Genomic DNA, 12,282 nt, shown 5'->3' on the forward strand with positions numbered 1-12,282 from the left:
CCCCCGGCCCTGCCGCTCCCACCCCGGGGATCCCGCCCCCTCCCCCAGCCAGGGCCCTCCCTCCTGGGCTCGTCGCGCACCCCGCCTGGGACACCCCCAAACCCGGCCTCCGGGCCCAGCCTGCCGCTACCCGCCGGGGCTCGGGGTGTGTTCTCGGGCCCTGCTTCGGCCCCCAACCCGGGTGACCTGTTCCCCCAGCCTGGCCTCGGCCTTTCTGAAAGGTGAGAGGCGTGAGTGGCTGCCTCCCCGCCTCCTGTGGGGGGGTTGGGGAGCGTCCCCCCCCGCCCCCGTTTCCCAGCTGTTGGGGTGGTCCCTAAACGGTTTTCCTTTTACTGGGCATTCAGGAAGCGGGGCGGGGAACTCTGATCCTGAGCAGGCGCTGGTCAGCCTGGAGACGGGGTCCTGCCCAAGAAAAGTGGGCGCCCTGGTATGCACCCCGACTACAGAAAGCCACGGCACTTTTTATTCCCTCTTTCCCAAATGGGTGGACTCATGGGGTCCCTTTGACCCTGCATTTCCCCTCCCTGGACTCTGCCCTGCGACCGGATTGAATGGGTACCTGTCTGTACACAAGCCTGGGAGGAGGGGGAGGTCGTCTTCCTGGGCCTTCTTCCTTCCAGAAGTGTGCAGGTGGCCTGCTGAGTGACAGGGAAGCCCCTGAAACAGGCAGTTGGGTGATAACGGTTCAAAGTGTTAGCAACCAGAAGGACAGACTCAGTCCTGGAAAGGGTCCTGCAGGGTTCCACCCTCTCCTTCGGTTTGCTTTACAGAAAGGCCGGGCTGGGGTTATTTACTGCACGGCTTACACTCCGAAAAGTACCCTGTTATTTCGTGCCGGCGGGTCCTCGTCTCTGGACCAGTCACCCTTCTTGGTTCACCTGATGCGTGTGTGGCTTTGCCAGAGTTCAAAGTAGCGAGGTCAAGTTTTTAACTTCAGTGGGGTGGAAGCGAGTCATTCTGCTCTGGGGCTGGGCGTCCTGGAAGGCTGTGAGTGTGTGTGTGCGTGTGATTTTCTTTTTCAACAAGCGAGCGTTTTCTGATCTGTTATCAGTGAACAAGATTTCCCGTTCCTCTCGAGGGATGATCTCTCTCGCGTGGCCTCATAATTGGGTCCTCAGTGTGCCACCTTCCTGTGAGCCAGTGTCTTAAAACCGATTTGGGGGAGGGGACAGGGGGAGTATGGCAACTTGAAGTAGTTTTTCTTAAGGGCATGATTTGTGTTTATAGACAGAGTTTAAAAATTGTTTTCCTCACCGAAGCAATTCATATCGAAAGCTCTTGAGAACCAAGTATGCCTTCGGTTTTTCGGTTTGCATCGACACAGTTTTAGTGACCTATTTTTATTTCTCTAAGTAGCAGCTCCCTAAGAAGGAGACTCCTTTTAGCCAAGGGGACTGTGAGAGCTACAGACACTTATGCTTCAGCCTGGGGAACCCTGGTTTTGCAAGTGAATTTCATAACCAAACCCAGATAAAACGTCAAGCTGCCAAACTACCAAATGATAAACTCCTACGGAAAAAAAGTTCAGCTCTCTTCACAGAGTCCTCCTTTCTTCGCCTTCTCTGCATTTCGTTTCTAATGAATGGAGCAGAATCTTGGACTCGGGAAGGCCAGCACCAAGTGCCCGCGGGGAAGGAGGGCGAGGCTGCTGGACGGGTCTGGTGTCCCTCTCCGGCACATGCAGGGGAGAGCACTTTCGTCAAAGGGCGTGCCGCCTAAAAGCCAGGGGGACAGGGCTGTGTCTGTCCGCCAGCGCCTGGGCCCACTTCGGTGGTAGGGGACGTCAGCAGACACCTCTGTGCCCCTTTGTGGGTGACTCGGGGGGCGGGCAGCAGCCCTGGTGCTCGTCGAAACCAGACAGGAGCCTCTTCTGCCACAGGCAGGGTTGGCACAGGAGGAGGACGTGGCAGATAACAGGGTGCAGAGCCAGTCGTGGCTTCCTTTGGACAAATCTGGCCAAGCCGGGGGGGTGTGTTTTTTAACACTTCTCCACGTGGTATTAAAACAAAGCTGCCAATATGGAGGTGCTGCAGGGCCAGGCCTTTAAAATGGAAGTGCTCTCATTTGAAGAGAGGGGGGAAATTCTGAGATGGCCAGTCAGATAATGTGACGTACCCTTTTCTTCTAATCTTGCGTTCAGAAAACATCAGCAAAAAGGCAGCAGCAGGATTTGGCCAGAAAGGCAGGGCTGCGGAGATCGGGGCCTGGGGAGGCCCGCGCGCCCTCCGCAGTAGTGACAGTGGCTCTGAGCCCACTGCTCTGGGCCCTCCGCACGTGTTCCCGTGTCACCCTCCGGACCGTGTGCGGTGGGCCCCAGCGTCTCCGTCCGCAGACGCGGGAGGGAGACCTGCTGTGGTCGGGCCCGGCACGTGGTGGGCTGAAGTTCTGAGTCCGTGTCTTGGTACCCCAAGGCCGGACGCCTCGGTGCCCCGCCATGCTGTGCCCTTCCCTTGGGGCCCAGAGAGGCGAGGGCACAGGTTAGCAGTCTGGTTCGTTTCTGAGGACGGGCTATTTCCGAGCTGCATCTCTGGCATCAAGCTCCTTGCCCTGGGCAGCCAGGGACAGTGTCCTCCTGCTCCCAGGAGGCCAGGCGCTGGAGAAACCGCCGAGAGTGCTCTCCACGGGAGCTGGGCACCCGGGGGCCACCTGAGACCAGGTCGGAAGGGCAGAGACTAATGAGCTCAGCAGTCCTGTCAGCTGGCACTCACTGCCAACCTGGGAGACGGAACTTCGAGCACAGTTAAACCAGTAAACAGGACTATTAGCACCTAATGGGTTCTGCCTGATGGCTCATCACCCAGGTGACAGGCTGCACGGGGCCTCGCTCTCCAGTGCGTCCTTGGTATCTTTACTTGTCCTTTGGCGTGACAGAGCCTGTCCTGGGAACTGTCACCCGCAGGCGCGCCCCTCGGCCACTGGTCAAGCGTAGGGTAGCGAGAATGGCCCTGACAGGACACTGACCCGGCATTTACAGCCACACGTTAGGGCTCCGGACTGACGGCTCGCGGACGGCCATCAGGTGTGGTGACTGGTGGGTTCTAAGCATTTCCCTCGTATCCCTCTGCTCCGTCACCCCCCTCCCCTGCCCCAAGGGCTTCCGTCAGGTCAGGAGCGAAGGCAGAGAGGCACAGACTCCCTCACCTGCTCACCCGACTTAGCCAGGAGGTTCAGGAAGGTCACCCGCCTTTTCTGGTGGAGACACGGGGAGACCGGCAGGTGAGCTGCCGCCGACTTTGCATGGCTTGTCACTGCTGTCCTACAGTTAGTCTCTTTGTCACGACCGATTTTTAGTAGAGAAAGCTAGGCCATCTCTCCAGCTTAGGGATGGTGGACATTTCTGCGTGTCCCTTGAGGCGCAGCATGAAGCTGAAGAGCAGCACTCGGGAGACTGGCCGGGGAGTTCCGGGGTCACAGATGTGCGCGTGTGACTCACCGAGCTCCTGCACACGCCTGACTCAGCCCGATGTGCGGGAAGGCACCTACCACAGGTTCCAGCTTTCCGAAATGTGTGGGTGTGAGTCGTTCCTTGAGAAGGGCAGCCCCGGTCCTCGGCGGAAAGGACAGCTGACTTGCCTGTCCCCTTCCTCAGCGTTCCCAGCGACCAGGGGTTACAGGCTGCTTTCTCCAGTTCCTTTTGGTCCCGAGCACCACGAGAAGTAGGTGTTCCGTGCCGCGTGGGAGCCACAGGGAGGTGGCCGCGTGGCGTGGTCGTGGCATTCCCAGTGAGGACTCGGGCTGGGTGTAATTATGTTTCTTAAATCTCCTTCAGTCCGCTAAAGTAATAACCCCTGTAAGTAAACCTCAGTTTCCCACATTTCCGAAGCTGCTTGGGCGTCGTCACTGCTTGTGAACCCTGTCATGCTTGATCGTGAGGGTCCCTGACGTTGCTGTGCATGGCCTGGCTGTCACCCCTCGTCCCGCAGGCCCTCCCCGCTCCGCGTGCGCCTCCAGTCGTGTCCGGAGGGTGGGGGTGTGCTCGGCAGGTGGCCCCTGGCCCTCCGGGCCCGTCGTGTGTGCTGGATGCCGGCCTGGCACGGACACCGGTGGGGCTGCCTGGGTGCCTGAGGGGGGCCTCCTCCCTGCTGTCCTGAGTGGACGCTGGCTGCGGGACGCTGTCCAGAACAGCACGGTGTGGGCTCAGCGGCCATTGTGACGAAACGGGGGGCGGGGGGATGAGATCAAAGCGGGGTTGTCTCAGCGGTTTTTCCTTCGTGTTCGGCCAGCGGGACAGGGGACCCGAGCGCGTCGGACTTTGGGAATCAGGCGCCTGCTCGGTTCAGGGCACGTGCACCTGGCTTTTCGCATCCTCTTCCCCAGGCAGAGCGGCGTCTGGAAGGCGGCAGTGAGTCACCTGTCTGAAGGGCAGGCGGTCCTGTGCTCTCTAATCGCCTTCACCCAGACACTCGAATTAGATGCGTCTAGAGCGCAGACGCGTCCGCATCCGGGGCTTCTAGACACTGCCCCGCCCCCGCCTCGCGCGTTTGCCCCTCTGGTGAGGACGGCGGGAGTCTGGGCAGGGAGCAGCCTTCAGCTTCACCTGGGAGGCAAGTCAGGACACTTCCGATGTCTGTCTCTGTGTCCCTGCGCTGTCTTCTGGGGTCCACCTCCCCACCGTGGCTTGGGTCTGTGAGTCTGCCCAGCCTCTCTGTGCTGCCCCAGGCCTTGACCTCCAGGTGAGGCCTGCGTCGTGGGCGGGGCTTCTCAGCCCTGGCCGAGGGGTGCTTTATCTCTGTGCCCTGAGGCAGAAATGGGAGGGTGTGTGGTGTCAGCTGTCCCCAGACCTCCCGATCTGATGCGGGGTGTGTGTTTGCACCCAGTGTACGTGCACCCTGCGTGCGTTCTCTGCGTGAACCCCAGAACTCATATTTGTGGCCTCTTTTAAACACGACCCTTTCTCCTTCCCCTTCCTCCTGCTTATTAAAAGGTGGAAAGAACCGTTAAGCCACCTGTTCTCACTTTGTGGAAGGCCAGCAGAGGCCCCCAGTCACTCGGCTCGTCCGCAGTCACAGTGCTCCGGCCGTTGGGCGTAGGAGCCAGGGCGGCCACGGCTTCAGCCCGAGGTCACCCCCAGCCCTGCTCGGTCGTCTCTCCTCGTGACTTCCGCCAGCATTTCGTGGGAGTCAGGCTGGGCAGGCGAGTGCGGTCGGCCCCTTGGGGCTCGAGCTCAGTAAACTTGAGCATGGACACCTGGCTTGCAGCCTCTTCCTCCCTCCCTCCGCCCCCGCCCCAGGTGAGCCAGGCTTCTCTTTGCTGATGAGCCAAAGTTGACAAATGAACGGTTGAACTAAACAGCCAGAAGCTCCCTGACTGCGACTGACAGCTTTAGCAGTTTCTAGGACTTTTAAGCAAGTTTTTGAAATGCCAGTAATTAAGAAATGCTCTTATGTTCATCTTCATTTATTCCCATAATATTTAGCCTTAAGAGGGGCCATGACTTAATTTGTCCCTTCGAGGGGACAGTTTCACAGATGCCCTTTAGACTCTTGCTGACATGTCACTCGTGGGCGGCTCCCCGATCTTTCTCCCAGGCTTGTGCTGTTATCACGTACCACAGGGTTTTTGTCCTTTTGAATCAGAGGCTCGTATGATTTGGTAACACAAAGTGCACAGGGTACACCCGGATGACATTTGTACCTCGGTTTCTACTTGTGTTTGTCTCTTAATCATGCCATCATAAATGGCATGACTGGCAGGAGGAAGTTAAAAATGTGTTTCTCCCACTGACATTTGCCAGTGATTTTATACGCTTGGATTTCGTAGCTGTTGAAACAGTTGTCCATCCATTCGTTAGCGTGTTCTTAATTTGCTTTGGCCTACGCAGGCTTTTAAAAATATCCCAGAGCTTTCTTCCCATTAGCCATACTGAGTTCACGGGTATGTTCACAACTGGGCAAACACACAGTTGCCCACGCCCGATCTTGAGCTTTCTCGACGGGAACCCCGTTAAGGACCGGGGCGTGTGCCAGGGTCCTGACTGCACACATGGGCTGGCGCTCCCTCTCACTGCTCTGGGGCCTTCGGCTACGTGTAAACACACGCGCTCATTGTTGGCCAACCCTGAGGCCCTCTAGGCCTGGGACCGTGTCTGTCACCTAAGTGGACTGTCGTCGGGAGCACATGTGGCTGACTTCCGTCTAGAGCGGCTCTGAGCCCTGCTGTCAGGGCTGGGAGGCCGAGGGCTCAGCTGTGACCAGCAGGCTAGGTCCGGTCGCAGCACGGAGTGTCAGGTCAGCACCGCTCTGGGTGAGCCCCCTCCCCACTGGGATGCAGCTTCCTGTTTGGAGAATGAGAGGTGGTTCTTAAGGAGATGGGGGTGATTTTGCTGCCTCCCCCCAAGGGACATGTGGGAGTGTCTGGAGGCGTATTTGGGCTGTCACAGTGGGAGGGTGCTGTTGGCATCTGGTGAGCAGAGGCCAGGGAAGCTGCTGAACAGCCTTCAGTGCAGGACGCCGTGGGAGAGCCCGGTCCAGCCCCAGGTCACGTGGCCTCCAAGGGCCTGCTCACTGCCATCCAGGGCTTCTCACTCGCCAGTGCCCTTGGGAGTAGAAGCTGTTGTGTCCTGTGGCAGTTCCATGTTTTGCGACCGTGGCTGCCACCGACACGTGTCTGCTGAGATGACAGGTGCTCACAGGAGAGCATCACACCGTCCCCTCGCGGGGTCTGAGCCGACAGCCCCGTGCAGGGTTGTCCGTCTTTGGGTGGCCGCACATCTGGGGCCACAGGGTGTGTTGGGAGCGGATGCGGAGTCCCACGCTCCCGCGCCCAAGAAGCACCTGGCTAGGCTGGGGTGGCCCCGGCACAGCCTCACCAGGCGTCTGTGGCCCCCAGTTCCTCCGAGTCACGAAGCAGTACCTGCCGCACGTGGCGCGCCTCTGCCTGATCAGCACGTTCCTGGAGGACGGCGTCCGCATGTGGTTCCAGTGGGGCGAGCAGCGGGACTACATCGACAGCACCTGGGGCTGCGGCTACCTGCTGGCCTCCTCCTTCGTGCTCCTCAACCTGCTCGGGCAGCTCAGTAAGTGGCTCTCTGGCCGACGCCGTGGCCGCAGCACGTGCTGGTCAGACACCCAGAGCTGGCGAGTGACTCCGAGGGTCTCCCGAGACGGTCGTCCGCGCCCACCCGCTCCCGTCCAGGGCAGCGCCAGGCCTGGGACTGGTGCGCCGGCCTTTGGGCGTTCCCGTGTCCAGCCCTGGGCTGATCGCTGGGCTTGCTGACGAAATAGGACGCAGCCCGTTTTTAACTGGCCGGAGCGGGAGACGGGGGTGCCGTGGGCGACGTGGGCGGGCCGTGAGCCAGCGGTCGGAAGGCAGGTGTGCAGACGGGAGAGCGGGCCGACGGAGCAGGGAGAGCTGGCCGGACGCCGCGTGCGTTGGCCAGCACGGGCCTTCTGCTCCTGGCGGCGGCCTTCCTGCCTCGTGCGTGGGGCGGAAGGGGACTTGCACTTTTCAGCCAGTCCTAGCGCCACAGTAGAGCCTCTGGTGGCAGCCGACTGGGGACGGGGCCCGTTCTCTGTAGCCAGGGATCCGCTTTACAGTCCAGTTGACGCGCGTGTGGGGCCTGTGCCTGTGGGCCATTCTCCTACAAGCCGACTTTTCCTGGGGTAAGTCGCTGGGCGGCTGCTGCGCCAGAGGCCGGGCGAGGAGGCCAGGTGCGTGGCGTCTCCTCGCCGGGGACGACGGCCCCTGAGCCTCGCACGACTCCCTTCCAGCTGGCTGCGTCCTGGTGCTGAGCCGGAACTTCGTGCAGCACGCCTGCTTCGGGCTCTTCGGGATCATAGCGCTGCAGGTGAGCGGGGCGGTGGGGTCTCGCTCGCTTCTCCGTGCCTGGTTGGAGCAGAGCGTCTGAAAGGGGCCTTTGTGAGGTGTCAGGATGGCTCCCCCTCAGCCCTGCGTGTGTCTCTGCTCGGAACTCCTTTGTGCTCTGAGAAATTGCTCTGGAGAGCCGGCCAGCCAGCGGGACGGCCCAGCAGGGCTGGCGAGGCTGGCGCCCCCGAGCAGGTGCTGGCTCTGGGTACCCACCTTCTGCCACGTCCTGAGTTTCCTCTGACAAGGGGAGAGATGACGAGGTTGGCTGCAGCCAGCGCTGTTCTTGCAGCTACCGGCTTCCCCCATAAGGAACGGCACCTCGCTGTTCAGACGCTTTGAGCACGTGGCTTCTTAATCGAGAGCGTGTCTCAGCGCTGCCGTGCTCTCCAGCACACTCGGGCACGGCTCCGGTGGACCAGGTCCAGGGGCCACCGGCACTCTGACAAACGCTGAGCCTGACGGCTGGCCTTGGAGCCGGCCTGGGTGTCCTAAAACGGTTTTGTGTAGCTTATATTCAAAGAATTACCAAATGCTATTAATTCTGCAGAAATAGGAGCCTGTTTGAAAATGCTGAGACTCAAGTTTCTCTGTCCTTGTCCCCGCAGACGATTGCCTACAGCATTCTCTGGGACTTGAAGTTTTTGATGAGGTGCGTGCATCCGGTCGGTGGGCGGCCAGCTTTCCTCCCTCGCCGACTTCGCACTGTAACTGTCGGCGGGAGAAACTTCTTGGGGTCCAGACCGTGCTTCTGGGACTCTGGTGGAGGGTGGCAAAGCCTTTGGGACCCCCCCCCCCGGAGCCCTAGAACACAAATGCGAATGAGGGCATCTCTCCCGACCCCGAATTTCACGAGGGGGGGTGTCCGAGTGGAAACATGCTTGATCACAGGGCCCCAGCTGGTCCCTAGGGAGGCAGAGGCCAGGGCTGTGCTCCGGGTGTGTCCGGTGGCCCGTCATCGTCTGGTGGCACAGATGCGTCTTCATTCGTGGGCGGCCTCCGTAGGTGGAACTCAAGTCTGTGGTCCCGTGGCCTTGGGCTGGCCTCGGTCCCCCTTGCCCGGTCTGGTGGCGCTGTGGAGCCTTGCTGAGCCCTGGTGACCAGCCCCGCGTTTCTGTCCCTCAGGAACCTGGCCCTGGGAGGGGGCTTGCTGCTGCTCTTGGCGGAGTCCCGTTCTGAGGGGAAGAGCATGTTTGCGGGCGTCCCCACCATGCGCGAGAGCTCCCCCAAGCAGTACATGCAGCTGGGGGGCCGGGTCCTGCTGGTGCTGATGTTCATGACCCTCCTGCACTTCGACACCAGCTTCTTCTCGGTAAGGACTGCTGCCGGCCCGGCGGGCCCGGTCCCCGCTCCCCTGGCGTGTGCCTCGCAGAGCCGAGGGGCTCGAAGGAAGCCCCCGTTTTGATCCTCTTAAGAGAAACAAAACCGGTCAGGCTCTGGTGTGCCACGAAGCTGCCTGTGGCACAAGCGAGGTCCGGAGCCGCCCTTGCTGGAGGGGCTGGTGCCGCTTCACAGGCCCCGTCTCGGGCCCCTTGCCTCTAGCTCCTCCGTCATGTAACCGCTGGTGCCGGGGCGTGGGGTGCAGTTCAGGCTCCTTCCTCGCCTCTGGGAGCTTAGAGAGCATGTCCTTGCAGCTGAGTGGGCGCCGGCTCCGGGCCCATGGCACCCATGTTCGTCCCTGTCTGTAGCACGGTCCCCGGCCGTTAGCGGGCGTCTCTCGGCACACGCCTCACTGGCACCGCTGCTGGAGTGACACGGGCCTGGCTCTAAAACCGGGTGTCCCCTGAGTCTCTCTCTCTCACCTGCCACCCCTGCAGATTCTCCAGAACATGGTGGGCACGGCCCTGATGATCTTAGTGGCCATCGGCTTTAAAACCAAGCTGGCTGCCTTGACTCTCGTCGTCTGGCTGTTCGCCATCAACGTGTATTTCAACGCCTTCTGGACCATTCCCGTCTACAAGCCCATGCACGACTTCCTCAAGTACGACTTCTTCCAGACCATGTCGGTGATCGGAGGCCTGCTCCTGGTGGTGGCTCTGGGCCCCGGGGGCGTCTCCATGGACGAGAAGAAGAAAGAGTGGTAACAGCCCCTTCCCCGCCTGGCGAAGACCCGTGGCCATCGAGGACTGGTTCGGGGCGCATCCGACAAAACTGCCAGCATTTATGTACCCTCCTCCCCTCCCTCCCTCGGTAAAGGCACAGATGTTTTGAGAACTTTATTTGCAGACACATGAAATTTGATGGCTAGATCTGCTCTGCGCCCACCACCTGGGAGCTGAGCGTTCGGAGCTGGCCGGCCGGTAGCCCCTTCCTCCCTTGGCGGGAGTGGCTGGGTTGGCTGTGGCCTCTTCGTCCTTTTTGTCTTTTTTGGGTGGGGGGGGCTCCAGGCTGTACTGTGAGCAGATACATCTGTGTATCATTTGAAGCAGTCTCCCTCTTATTTTTTTAAAGTTTGTTTTTAGCTAAAACTACTACACGATTTGCGATGGCCCCGCCAAACGTCACTCTAACTCTCTGGTTGAAAATCACATCGGTGGCTTAACAGCGGTTCTGCCCTGCATTGTACACTTTATGGGGACAGTGAAAACACCTAGGAAAACCCCAGCCCCAAAGAATGAGGCAGGATTAGAAGAGTTGACGGTTCTGGTAAAAGACGCTGATGACTCAGAAAATCGACCCGGACTGGCGCACGATTTTTTATGGGGTCACACGGGGAACTTAGGTGACTCAAGGTGGGGATGGAGATTCTAGAAGTCTTTGGGGAAGCACAGAGCCTGCAGAGACCTGCATGTCCACCTGGGCCTGGCGGCATGTCTGTAAGGTGGCCCTGGCCGCTCCCGAGTGGCTGGCTTGGGAGGGGCAGGGCCGTGACAGCGCCGGCTCACAGACCAGTTACCTCACACACGGCCTCACGTGGCCTCGGCCGGGACCGCGGGCAGAGCTCGCCCTGGCCGGTCACCGGCCGGGCTTTCTTTGGCCTGACGGACGGTCCCAGGCTGTGCAGCCACGACGTACGTTTTCACGAGGCTGTTGCCCGCTCAGATCACCTGTTTGCTATGCTGAATGCAACCCAAATCCTTTTTAGTTGTGATGATGCCTTACGGATCGGGTCTGACTCCTGTCACGTGCTCTAACGTTGCCTTACGCTGCATTTTTCTCGGGGGGCGTGAGTGCTCGTTGCCACCCTCCGCTCGTCCTCACTGTAGTGAAGGCCACTGGGGCAGTCGGAACATCTCTGCGCGTCCCGTTGTCCCCCCGAGCTCTGTGGGGCAGACCGACTTGGCCAAGCTGACCAGACTCGGGACCTGGAGGCCCTTCAGCCTGGCCTCGGAGCTTCTTTCCTCCGGTCATCAGCCCGGTGTGCGAGCCTGAGGGCCGCCCCAGTCTCCATGTTCACCCTCCAGACCAGAGCCAGGGGTAGTTAAGTGGGGAGCCCCCACGCCTCAGTCAGCCACACGGGCAGGGGAGGCTGCCTTTTGTCCCCCAGTTCTCTTAAGACCTATGCCTGGCTCTGTAGCTTGGCCCTGCCTAATCCCAGGGGAATGAGGATGCACCTGTCACCACCCCACCTGTGTCCCAGCCACAGCTGCGGCTCATCCCTTGTTAGAGGGGCAGTGGCTGAAGGAGGGTGTTTCTACTCTCCCATTTAGGATCACCGCATGGAGGGTGGTTCCTTGCCTCAGCCTGGGCCAGCTGGCCTCCTGGCCCACACCCTGTCCCTGCCCACACAGCATGACACCCCATCGAATGGCGCCACCAGCCAGGCTGGTCTCTGTGGCAGTTTCTGACAGGGTAGGGGTCCTCAGCACTGTGTGTGGGAACCTTTGTTGGTTTGTGAGCCCAGGAGGCCAAGGGGTGCGGTCGCCCCCGGTCATCCTCAATGCCGAGGTCGTTCCCGCCTCCCAGGCCCCAAGTGGGCTAGTGCTTGGGCCTGGGGCAGATGCTTTGGTCGGGAGGGGTGGAAAGTAGGATCTACCAGTTGGTTTTGGCAAAACGATTTCTGAAAAATTTTTTGCTTTTTGTGGGAAATAGGTATAAATCTCATTTTATGCTGTATTTTATATCCTAGTTGTGTTTCAGAACGTTCTGATTTTTGGAAACACATAAAAATAAATAATGGCATTTGTTGTACAGAGTGTGACCCTCTGGTGCTGTCCGGTCGGGTGGGACCTGCCGGGGCCCCAGGTGCCACAGTGAGCAGACGGACCCTCAAGGCTTCGCTGAGGACCCTCGGAAGCCAAGTCCAGATGGTTCTTCCCTCAGGGTCCAAATGCGTCCTGGGTGCAGGAGGACGGGACCATGACATCTGTGGGACAGAGCCCCACCCCTGCCCTCAGGGACAGCATAGATGGAGAAAAGCTGGGGACGCCCCGCAGTTTGGGGGGCAGCTGGAGGAGGACCTGGGGCGACACACCCGGAGGAGTCTCGAAAGGCTTTCAAGACGCGTGTTCCCCAGCAACGCTTTATTCACCCAGCTGC

The 12,282-nt window shown here is 60.1% G+C and overlaps 1 protein-coding gene across 1 annotated transcript; it reads left to right on the forward strand.

Annotated features, from left to right (window-relative positions):
• Positions 1–4,208: 4,208 nt before the first annotated feature.
• Positions 4,209–11,934, forward strand: SURF4 (surfeit 4). The gene is made up of 5 exons (XM_006918102.3): positions 4,209–7,015; positions 7,710–7,786; positions 8,412–8,455; positions 8,929–9,115; positions 9,621–11,934. The coding sequence occupies exons 1-5, from the start codon at positions 6,739–6,741 to the stop codon at positions 9,885–9,887; spliced, it is 852 nt and encodes a 283-aa protein (XP_006918164.1). The 5' UTR covers positions 4,209–6,738; the 3' UTR covers positions 9,888–11,934.
• The last annotated feature ends 348 nt before the right edge of the window (positions 11,935–12,282 follow it).

This window comes from Pteropus alecto, unplaced genomic scaffold, assembly GCF_000325575.1.
Source record: "Pteropus alecto unplaced genomic scaffold, ASM32557v1 scaffold67, whole genome shotgun sequence".
Taxonomy (NCBI): domain Eukaryota; kingdom Metazoa; phylum Chordata; class Mammalia; order Chiroptera; family Pteropodidae; genus Pteropus; species Pteropus alecto.

Excerpts from the sequence above, each read along its gene's own strand:
- SURF4 (XM_006918102.3), top strand. The coding sequence starts at position 6,739 with ATGCGGAGTCCCACGCTCCCGCGCCCAAGAAGCACCTGGCTAGGCTGG. Across the intron at positions 7,016-7,709 it reads CAACCTGCTCGGGCAGCTCA|CTGGCTGCGTCCTGGTGCTG; the intron begins GTAAGTGGCTCT and ends ACTCCCTTCCAG. Across the intron at positions 9,116-9,620 it reads TCGACACCAGCTTCTTCTCG|ATTCTCCAGAACATGGTGGG; the intron begins GTAAGGACTGCT and ends CCACCCCTGCAG.